Here is an 11,042-nt window from a genome sequence, read left to right on the forward strand (position 1 = left end):
CCAAAAGTAATTTCTCTCCTTTGATAATCTGTAGCATTTTATCTGGACTTTCGTGACAGTCCTATTTCAGCCTGTAAGCTGTTTGTGCGTACCATGAGCTCTTAACTCATTGCAAAATACCATAGGTAAGTGCTCAATAAACACTAATTGGCAAAATAAGATAAGAACCTACAGGTAAGTGTGGAAAGTGTTTGCCGTTCAGCAACGATTACAGCATTGGATTTTCCAGGATGATCCCAACATCATAAATCCTTTAACAACTGAATGTGAAGCAGTAGGGCATTGTAATTAGAGCACGGTTTCTGGATTCACTCTGCTTGGATTTGAATCCCAGTTCTGGCAGTTAATAGCCCTGTGACCTTAAATAAATTACATGCTTAATTTCTCTGTGATCCAACTTCACACATAAAAGGAGAGTATTACTCTTGTTTGTGGTGAAGAGTGATTGAATTAATACACGGCAAATGCTTAGAAAATGCCTGGCACCTGGAAAACATTTTTTTTTAAAGATTTTATTTATTTATTCATTAGAGACACAGGGAGAGAGAGGCAGAGACATAGGCAGAGGGAGAAGCAGGCTCCATGCAGGGAGCCTGATGTGGGACTCGATCCCAGGACTCTAGGATCACGCCCTGGGTCTAAGGCAGGTGCTAAACCTGCTGAGCCACCCAGGGATCCCTGGAAAATTTTTTTTAAAAAAGATTTTATTTATCTGAGAGAGAGAATGAGAGAGCACAAGTGGGAGAAACAGCAGAGAGAGAGGGAGAAGCAGACTCCTCACGGAGCAGGGAGCCTGGAGTGGGGCTGAGTCCCAGGACCCTAACATCATGACCTGAGACAAAGGCAGACCTTTAACCCACTGAGCCACCCAGGGGGCCCCCTGGTAAACATTTTAAAATAAACTATTACTTGTTATAATTAAACTTGTGCCTCTTTCCCAAAAGGACAAACAAGAAGTGTTTTCCTCAGTCCATGTGTCTTTTGCTTCAAAAACACAGTGGTCATTATGTTTGTTCAATAAACATAGTAGGCATTAATCTCTTCGACAGTAAGAATTTTCTTCACAGGGTTCAGATTGCGAAAAGTACCGCTGTTTAATGTTACACAGCATACTGAGGTCAGATACAGACTCAGAAACTAGTCATTTTCGTTCTTTCTGTGATCAAAGTAGGCACTGGGGAAAAACACTTGTCTCCGAAGGGCAATACCTTTTCATTCTTTAGGGAGTGCAAGCAAGGTGCAGCAACATCCCAATCTTAAAAGAATGCAGCAACTCCTTGCGGCCAGAACGCCTCGAGCGCAGGCGCAGGCGCAGCTCGGGCTCCTGAGCTCTCCGGCTCGTGACCGCCGTGCGCCCCACCCCACCCCCAACGCCTCTTAGTGCGCACGCGCGCAGCCCGTTCTCTACTCCCCCTCCCCCACCACCACAACGCGCACGTGCGCGTTCGCGTCGCTCACACTTCGGCGAGGGCGCGCGCCCTGGAAAATTCCACACCCGAGTTAGCTCCACCCTATGCGCCCTCTCTCCTTGCCCCTGGTTCTTAACTCCTAGTCCCCATCCCAGCGGCCTTTGCGGGAGCAAAATGGCAGCCCCCACACCGCGGGGTTTGCATTGTTTATCCAAAGCCTTAGGATGGTGGTCTCGGCAGGTGGGTAGGGACCGCGTGGGTAGGACTCTAGGCGCTGGAGGAGGACCACAGAGTGGAGGGGAATACCTGCTTTGCAATTGTCTTTGGTGGGCTTGGACGGTACAAATCATCACCAGTTACGGAAGAGTTTGAGGTTGAGGGGACCCAGCTACTAAGCTAAGGGGTGGCGTGGGGAGAGCCCCGTAAAGGCCACGAGGACGAGCAAGTTCTCGAGGATGAAGTCTCTCCAGTTTGCTCTGGATTTGTCTGGCGGGGAGGTTTTAAAGGAGAAAGAAGTCATGGTTTGGAGTCTGGGCTCACTTCCCCTTGGTTCTTTTTTTTTTTTTTTCCCCCTTGGTTCTTAAACAAGCTCTACATTGAGCAGTAGCTGGACGAGAGGGAGTCTCATGGTCACTGTACCTGGCCGAGCAAAACTCACGGTCGGAGAGAAAAGAGAACTGGCTTTTAAAGACGTTATTGATCATTTGGGAGCCAGAATGACAAAGTTTACAGTTAGATTCCCAAAAGAATGAGCAGGATGTAATCCGAGTAAATATAAGGGAGATACGAGAAGAGGACCTTTCTTATGCTTTAATAATAGCATATCGCCCTTTTCAGGGTCAGGTTGATGTTTAAGTTCCCCATGGGACTGAAGGTTCTTTGAAAGCAGAAGCCTTTCTTTAATCAGCTCTGCATTCTTGGGACTTGGCATAGTCGTGTACTATGGAACGTACCAGAGGAAAGCCTTTAGTAAATGTTGAGTGGTGTTAGTGAAGGCTGCTTAGGGGCTTCTAGTTAAGACACCTATGAGTATTTCCCTCCTGATATGTGGCTTTATAATTGTTCCTAAGCCGTTCTTTGGATGTGCCCTTTCTGTCTTTGCTTAGAGTTTGTTCAGGATAGATTTCTTTCCAGATTACCTTTATCCTAACCTTTTCCTGTTTTACAGCCTGTCCTGGTGACTCAGTCCACAGTTGTAGTTCCAGTGAGAACTAAAAAACGTTTCACACCTCCTACTTATGAACCCAAATACAAATCAGAAAAGGAGTTTATGGAATATGCCCGGAAAGCAGGACTGGTCATTCCTCCAGAACGTTTGGAGCGTCCACTGCATCTGGCCTGTACAGGTGAGGCATGGTATTTCTGAGACCCTGACCAAATCTCCTTCTGTCACAGATATTCTGGAGTGATTTGGGCTGTGATTGACTGTATTTAACTAACTCAGCCCCAATGATGATTTACTTTATGTACATCGTATTTTTTAAAAGATTTATTTATTTGAGAGACAAGGAGCATGCGAAGGCACTAGCACAGGTGGTGGGGGAGGGGCAGGGGGAGACAGAGAAGCAGACTCCCCACTGAGCAAGGAGCCCAACTGGTGTTAGATCCCAGGACCCTGAGACCAGAGCCACCCAGATGCCCCTAATGAGGTCATCTTTGATTTTGTGTTCACACCTGTTCCTAGAAGGCAAGGGTGAAATTTCTGCATTTTGTACAAGAAATTAAGGCTCTGAGAGAAGACTTAAATTACCTTATTCTGTTTTTTCTAATGTAAAACAGTTCCCTCTATGTGGAAGTCTACTTTATAGCCAGGATACATCTCAATTTCATATGATCTCAAGATGACTTTTTCTCAGTCGTTCAATGCTTTCTTTTCTTCTTTTATTACAGCTGGTATCTTTGATGCCTATGTTCCTCCAGAGGGTGATGCTCGCTTGTCATCTCTTGCAAAGGAAGGACTGGCACAGAGAAGTGAACAACTGAAGAAGAAGGTGGCATCACAATTGTCGTAGGTGTCTGAGACAACTGGGAATTGATATTAAAACAAAAATTTCTTGTTGCTATTTTATTCCAAAGAGGTCATCTTAGGTGAATTGGGTTGGACATAAGTCCCTTGATAACTTGACAGTATATTTTTCTCTATAATTGAGATTAGTCAATGTAGAAGAATATGGGCATTTTGATTTTCAGCATCTCAGCCTTCATTGGTATTTTTTGTCATATCAGGGAGGCGACTTAGAAGTTTGTAGAACATTTTTTGATCACATATTTTAAAATCTAAAATAATAAGCATATTTATATAGGAAGAACCTTAGAGTTTGAACTACAGAGAATAAAAAGCGAAAAAGAGTAAAAAAGACCTGTTCTATGGAGCTAATTAGGTCGTAACTAAGGAGCAAAAACCAAAACCTTCCTAGTCTCTCTTTTAGTTGAAAGGATGGAAACATTTAGTATTTATCACTCAAAGGTTCTTCGAGTTGTTTATAAAGAATCAATATGTTTCTGCATATTAATTATTCATGTAGCCATAACTCATTTCTCTAATTACAGATTCTAACATATTACCTTTCCGTTAAACCTCTTTTGTGACTCCCTATAACCTGAAGAATATGGGGCACCTGAGTGGCTCAGTCACTTAAGTGTCTGCCTTTGGCTGGGGTCATGATCCTGAGGTCCTGGGATTGAGCTCTACATCGGGCCCCCAGCTTAGCGGGGAGCCTGCTTCTCCCTCTCCCTCTGCCTGCTGCTCCCCCTGCTTGTGATCCCTCTCTCCCTCTCTCTCTGTCAAATAGATAAATAAAATCTTTATTTTTTTAAGCTTTATTTATTTATTCATGATAGACAGAGAGAGAGGCAGAGACACAGGAGGAGAGAGAAGCAGGCTCCATGCTGGGAGCCCGACGTGGGACTCGATCCCAGGACTCCAGGATCGCGCCCTGGGCCAAAGGCAGGCACTAAACCGCTGAGCCACCCAGGGATCTCCAATAAATAAAATCTTTAAAAAAATAAGTTATTACCTAAAGAATAAAATCCAAAGTTAAGTAGTATTCACAGCTATTTGTAAATCTGGTTCTTCCTTCCACTGTTGTCATCTTATTCCATTTTTCTCATCCTAAACTTCAATATTTCCAAAGTAATTGCCAGTTCCTTGACAGTATTGTGCTATGACTCTGTGTCTTTGTACATTCTTTCCTTTGCCTGGAAATGTCTTTTTCCTCCTTCTTGATAACTCCACCTCATTTCTCAAGAACCAGTTGAGCATCATGTCTGCTTTTAAGCCTTCCCTGACTCTTTTTGGAGCTGCCTTTACTGTAATTGTAACTGTACACTTACTATTTCTGGTAATGTACTGCGATGATTACCTCTCATATATTTCTCTCTGGGACTATGAGCTCTTTGGTGGTAGGGTCCATGATGATGATGAATAAAACACATGTGGTTTTATCATGGAGTTATCGTTTAGGAGAGGAAAACAGCCATTAAATACCGATTGCACATAATTACATAATTACAGGTGTGGTGAAGTATGAGTGTTATGGGATCACATGATAGGGAAAGATAACTTGGTCTGGGAGTTCAGGGAAAGCTTCCCTGAGGAAATGACATTTAAAGCTAGGACCTAAAGGATTGCTTGCAGTTAGCTAAGTAGAGGGGTGAGGAATAGCATTCTAGGGAGACAAAACAGCACAAGCAAGGCTCTGAGTGGAAAGAATGTAAAGAAGGTGTCAGATTGGGACGCCTGGGTGGCTCAGCAGTTGAGTCTAAGAAAAACTCTTTCACTCTCCTACTTCATTTATAATTTGCCCAGGTGTAGAATTCTGAGCTAAAAATAATTTCCTCAATTAATAGCAACTAACTTTTAATGTTTCTAGTTAGAAGCCTGATATCATTCTGAGTCTTGAGCTTTTGTGTAAAACCTGTATTTTCTTTCCTAGTGCGGAAAGGATGTTTTCTTCAATGCCAAAATTCTGAAATTGGCAGAATGAGAAGCTTTTGTCTTTTTTTAGAATGATTAAATGTGAGTTAGAAGGTTGAATTTACAGGACTTGGCACATTCAGAAAATAATTATTGAATACAAGGACAGACTTGAATGACAGTTAATGTAAGCTTCAAGTTAAAGATATTGTGTAAAGTGTTTAGAAATGATTCTTGGGGCACCTGGTTGGCTTAGTTAGTAGAGCATATGACTTTTGATCTTGGGGTCGTGAGTTCAAGCCCTGTGTTGGGCATAGAGATTACTTTAAAAAACGAAAAAAAAGAAGATTCTCATACTTAATTTTACAGAATCCGGAAGATAAGAGAACATGATCCTAATTTTAAAATAAAGGACTTCCCCGAAAAAGCTAAGGATATTTTTATTGAAGCTCACCTTTGTCTAAACAAGTAAGTGAATTTTATCTTAAACCCGTTATGTTTTCAGTAGCTGTTACTCTAGGCACAGACTTTTCCCCTCTTTGGTTAAGAGTTTTAGAGTGACCTATATAGGTCTAGGTGTGTGTGTGTGAGTCAGTCAGGCACCCCAGGTTCAGTTTTTATTTTTATTATTATTATTTTTGTTGTTTAGAGATTTTATTTATTCATGAGAGACACGGGGGGCGGGGGGAGAGGGGAGCAGGCAGAAACACAGGCAGAGGGAGAAGTAGGCTCCACGCAGAGAGCCAGACGTGGGACTCGATCCCGGATCTCCAGGATCATACCCTGAGCTGAAGGCAGCGCTAAACTGCTGAGCCACCCGGGCTGCCCCAGGTTCAGTTTTTAAAGTTAATTTTGTATCTTAGGAATTCTTAAATCATACAGGTATCATAAATTCTATGTCCACATCTGAGTATAATGTTGGTTTAGGACTTTAATTTTTTTAGTCTCCCCTTAGATACAGAGAAGCTTTATCTCTCAGCTATTTTTGTAGTCTCCGTTTGCTGCAAGTGCAGGATTCTTGAGGGTCAGAGCTTTGTGGAAGGATCTCAGTGCCAACTCCCTGTTCTTTGAGGGTTCAAGAATTTAGGAAGAATCTGTTCCTAGCCATCAGATCCTATTTCTAGATCCCTTTAGTCATCCCATATGTTGTCTTGATGTCAGGTTGTATTCTTTCCATTCTGGCTTTAGTTCTCTTTCCTTTTGGCATCTAGGAAATTTACCTTTCTTGTGGGCTAGGCTAGAGCCTTTAAAAATGTATGTGTGTCCGTGTATATTCTGTCCAACATTTCTAAATGTTTATATCAGGAGTAGTTTCACATGAGCTCAGTCCATTGTGTTGCCAGAAATGGATGTCTTCCTTTTATTTTTAAGTGTAATTTTTATTGTAAATTGTAAGTGAACTCCTAGACAAGGAAATTTATTGCTATTGAAGATCTCTAGGCCAGGATAGTGAAGAGGAAGGGTTCATTGAGAGGTGCCAGGCCTGGTGGTCATGGTAGCTGTCACCACCACTCAGGTTAGTCTAGTCTAGTCTAGTCTAGTCTAGAGCTACAGTGGGGGAAATGACTTGGAATCTCTTCTGTTAGGAGCAGAGGTGCAAGGGAAGCACATGGACAGAACTAATTCCTACCTACTCTGGGATTAGAGACAAGATTGTTTGAAGGAACAAAGACTTAAACTTGGGACACCTGGGTGGCTCAGCGGTTGAGGTCTGCCTTTGGCTCAGAGCATGATCCCAGAGTCCCAGGATCGAGTCCCACGTTGGGCTTTCTACATGGAGCCTGCTTCTCCCTCTGCCTGTGTCTCTGCCTCTCTCTCTCTCTCTCTCTCTCTCTCGCTCGCTCGCTGTGTGACTCTCATGAATAAATAAAATCTTTTTTAAAAAGCAAAACAAACAAACAAACAAAAGACTTGTCAGGAGGTATTAAACTGTAGGGAAGAGTCATGAATGTGTATCTGAAAGACACTAATTCATGCATGATCTTAGGTTTATTTGAAGCCCCTCAGGAACCTTCTAAAATCCTGTATGTCCAAGAGCTGGGGTTTGCTGTCTGTTTTCTTACTGTTACTGCATAGAATCAGCATGACCAGGTCACTCTAATAGCAGCAAAGATTGAGGGGGCAATAGGGGTGGTAGGAAGTGGAAGGAAAGAACCAGAAAAGATGGCTGCTTATCTTTTAGCTAGGTTTTCACAGATAGGAGTGTAAGATGTGAGGTGCCTGGCTGGCTCAGTCAGTGGAGCATGTGACTCTTGATATTCAGGGTTGTGAGTTTGAGCCCCACATTGAGGGTGAGATTATTTAAAAAAAAAAAAAAGTGTTAAGTGCAAGGCCAATCCACAATCCAATTGCTAATGATGATATGTCTGAGGTAAGAGGAGATAAGGTGAGCTTTTGATCTTTTGTGATCGATTCGTGAAGGTCTCTTGCCTTTCTTAAGGATGTATGGTAATTTCTGAGAAATTTATTTCTGCTCCTGACAAGCGACCATAACTTTACTCTGGAATTAGATCTCAGGGTCTTTTATCATGTTCATCTTTGTGTACTCAGGACTTAGCATACTACCTGGCTTATTGTAGGCATGTAGAAAATGTTTGTAAAAAGGAATTGTTGTTCATTCTGAGGGCCATTTTCATCTTCCATCAGGGAAGCAAGAGCACCCTAAAGCAAGAGCACCCTAAAGCAAGAGCCAGTGATATATATGTTTTTCTTTTTTAGCTCAGACCATGACCGGCTTCATACCTTGGTAACTGAAAACTGTTTTCCGGTAGGTCCTAACCTCCTTAGGACTGTTGGAGGCCTGAATGGGCCGATTCTAGACATCACCTCTGGTTTCCTAAGAAGGATCGGTTTCGCAAATGCAGGAAGTTCAAGGCAAAAGCTGTGGTTCCATTGGTTTTGGCTAAATGATACTGACTTGACTTGGGCTTTGGTAAGGGAGGAAGGAGGAAGTTCCACAGCAAGCCGTACTGAGTCCTTGGGGTATGGAGGCTGAAGTCAGGAAGCCCTGTGTGCACCTCCAGTGTAAGAAAGGACTTAGCAGGTGTTCACGTGTGTTAACCAGGGTGCTGGGTACTTGGTGAGACTCCCTGATATTGGGATTTATGGTTCAAAAATAAATTTCTGTCAGTTCAGCTCATCTCCCTAGAATCATATATAACTCATCTGGTCCTTGCAGGTTAGCCGTTAGATCCCTGTAAAATTCCATTCTTCAGTACTAGCAGCCATGGGGAGGATAAAACAAACGTATATGCAGTCAACAGAAACGTGCAACGACTAGCAGGTTATAAAAATGTAAGGGAGGAGTGCCCAGCCGGCTCAGTGTAGAGCATGCAACTCTTGATCTCGAGGTTGTAAGTTCGAGCTCCATGTTGGGTGTAGAGGGTACTTAAAAATCAAATCTGTAAAAGAAAAAAAAAATTTTAAAGTGTAAGGAGAGTAATGGCATATTAGATAAACTGGCAGTTTGGAGTGTGGTTTTCACTGATTTGGAGAAGTTTCCTCAAGAAGGTAGGTCTTGAGTTGTTGATTTGGATGAAAAGGGTCATTTCAAAGTGGGCTTAAGCAATAGCTTGGTCAAAACTTGGGGAGGAGAGAAGAAACAGGCACAAGAAAGTGTTTGGTGGGAAATGTTGCATGACAGTTGTAGTAGCGCTGGAAGTGAGAACAGGTGTGGAAGGAAGCACAGCTTTCCTAAAGGAAAGGAAAACCCCAACTGACTTTGTTCTCCTCTGCCCTCAGGACATGGTCTGGGACATCAAGTATAAGACGGTCCGCTGGAGCTTCGTAGAATCTTTAGAGCCACCCCAGGTGGTTCAGGTTCGCTGTTCGAATCTGCTGAACCAGGGCAACATATATGGCCAGGTCACTGTCCGCATGCACACCCGACAGGTAGACGACCCATTCTGTTTTCCTCCTAACTTTTCTTCACTCTCAGGTTGGGTGTCTATCTCTGGAGTCATGGGTACAGCTTCCCAAGACTGTGGGCTCTTAAGGAAAGGTTCACCATGGTCTTCCTTGCTTGGTTAGCATGCCCTTCTCACTGCTAGATGTTAACTCCTGAGACCGATGTGAGGATACTCTCTTCCACCCTTCCTGATCCTCCCTCCCCCACCTCCTCATCCTGAGTCAAAAACCCTCCAAGAGTAAAGTGTCAGTAGTCGATCATTTAGTCTAGATTCAGAATTCTGAATTGATTTTTTTTCTACCCTCCAGAAATTCTTAGTATGTTGTTTTAAAATGGTTGTATGGCATTAAAAAATAATAAAAATAAAAGCAAAACAAGAAAACCAACTCTGAGTACTAACAGGCCAGATTTGCTTTCATCCTGGCAGACTCTGGCCATCTATGACCGGTTTGGCCGGCTAATGTATGGACAGGAAGATGTGCCCAGGGATGTCCTGGAGTATGTTGTGTTTGAAAAGCACCTGGTAAATCCCTATGGGAGCTGGAGAATGCATGGCAAGATCACCCCTCCATGGGCACCCCATAAGCAGCCCATCCTTAAGGTAAGACTAGATTTAAGAGAGCTAGGGGAGTGCTTGTGCAATCTTAAGCCACTCCTGTTGTGCTCCACCTAGTGGAGAGAGGGGGTGATGCAGCAGCAGGGAAGGGGCATCATCCATGGAGGAGAGGTGAGGGTGAATCTTCTGGGTAAGTCATAGGCTTGGTTGGTAGCTAACTCAGCTTCCTGCTCTTTCAGACGGTGATGATCCCTGGGCCCCAGCTGAAACCCTGGGAAGACTATGAAGAGCCACAAGGAGAGGCCCATAAACTTTAGCTATCCTGGTGGCATAAATGACTCCTCGGATGTGAAGCATGGTGATGAGGTGGCTGGATGCTGTGGAGTCTGGAAGCTGTGAAGTCAGTCATCTCTCCATGCTGTAGAAGCATCTATGTTTGACCTTTCCTCTCCTGCTTGGGTGTTTCCAGCTGTCTCCTCCGCAACCACGGCTGATGGCTGGGTCCAGGTGGGTGGCTGGAATACATACAGCCATAAGCCCACTTCTTCCTATTTAAATTGTATATCTAGCTTTTGTATATCTAGCTTTTGAGTCTCAACAAAAGTACCTATTTTTCCTGTAGCAGAGACCGCCAGGAGCAAACTGGCAGAATTTTCTTTTTAATTATAGGCAGGGATCAGAGTTTGAAATAAAATAAAACACTGTCAGGGTTTTGGACACACTGTGGTGGGTTATGTCTTCTCCCCAGCTTAGGCTAGAAGTAGACCAGCCTTCAGAGAGGATGGGCTGAACTGTGAATTATGTGGCTTCCAATAAATCCAGACTTAGGAAAAATAATGCATGTTCATTGAAGATTCAAGGTCTTTTCTCACATACTGACTCACCTAATCAGCATTTGTATTTCCTAGAAGAATGTAAGTCCAAAGAAATCATCCTTCAGCCTTTGGATTGTGTTCTTAATTATCAATTGCATCCTGGTGTGGTCTCAGGAAGCGGAGGAGGCAGAGGCCAACAGAGGAGGTCATGCATTTGGGAAATCCATCTGTAAGACTTTGTTCCCTGATTTCTAGCACCTCTTGGAGATGAGGACTCTTCTTTCCAGCCCCCCATTGGTAGTAAGGCAAACACACTAGAATATGAACCTGTTTAGAGCAAAGCAACCTCGCCCCTCCTTGTTCCTGAGCTCTCACTGGGCTGTCAGGAGGAGGCTGTGGGACTTTACCTGCTTGAGTGTCCAGGGTGATCTGAGGTATG

At 43.5% G+C, this 11,042-nt stretch overlaps 1 protein-coding gene across 2 annotated transcripts; it reads left to right on the plus strand.

The window, feature by feature from the left end:
* Positions 1–1,457: 1,457 nt before the first annotated feature.
* Positions 1,458–10,625, plus strand: MRPL45 (mitochondrial ribosomal protein L45). Of its 2 annotated transcripts, XM_072780302.1 has the most exons (8): positions 1,458–1,649; positions 2,578–2,755; positions 3,300–3,417; positions 5,695–5,793; positions 8,044–8,092; positions 9,067–9,216; positions 9,660–9,833; positions 10,028–10,625. In XM_072780302.1, the coding sequence occupies exons 1-8, from the start codon at positions 1,584–1,586 to the stop codon at positions 10,103–10,105; spliced, it is 912 nt and encodes a 303-aa protein (XP_072636403.1). In that variant the 5' UTR covers positions 1,458–1,583; the 3' UTR covers positions 10,106–10,625. The 2 variants fall into 2 exon arrangements, with proteins under 2 accessions (XP_072636403.1, XP_072636404.1); XM_072780303.1 differs by lacking the exon at positions 5,695–5,793 and having other exon boundaries at positions 1,491–1,649.
* Positions 10,626–11,042: the final 417 nt, after the last annotated feature.

The sequence above is a fragment of the Canis lupus genome, chromosome 16, assembly GCF_048164855.1.
Source record: "Canis lupus baileyi chromosome 16, mCanLup2.hap1, whole genome shotgun sequence".
NCBI lineage: Eukaryota > Metazoa > Chordata > Mammalia > Carnivora > Canidae > Canis > Canis lupus.

Coding starts and splice junctions, on each gene's coding strand:
- MRPL45 (XM_072780302.1), top strand. CDS start 1,584: ATGGCAGCCCCCACACCGCGGGGTTTGCATTGTTTATCCAAAGCCTTA. Junction 3,418..5,694: donor AAGGTGGCATCACAATTGTC/GTAGGTGTCTGA, acceptor TTAATTTTACAG/AATCCGGAAGATAAGAGAAC. Junction 5,794..8,043: donor GCTCACCTTTGTCTAAACAA/GTAAGTGAATTT, acceptor TTTCTTTTTTAG/CTCAGACCATGACCGGCTTC.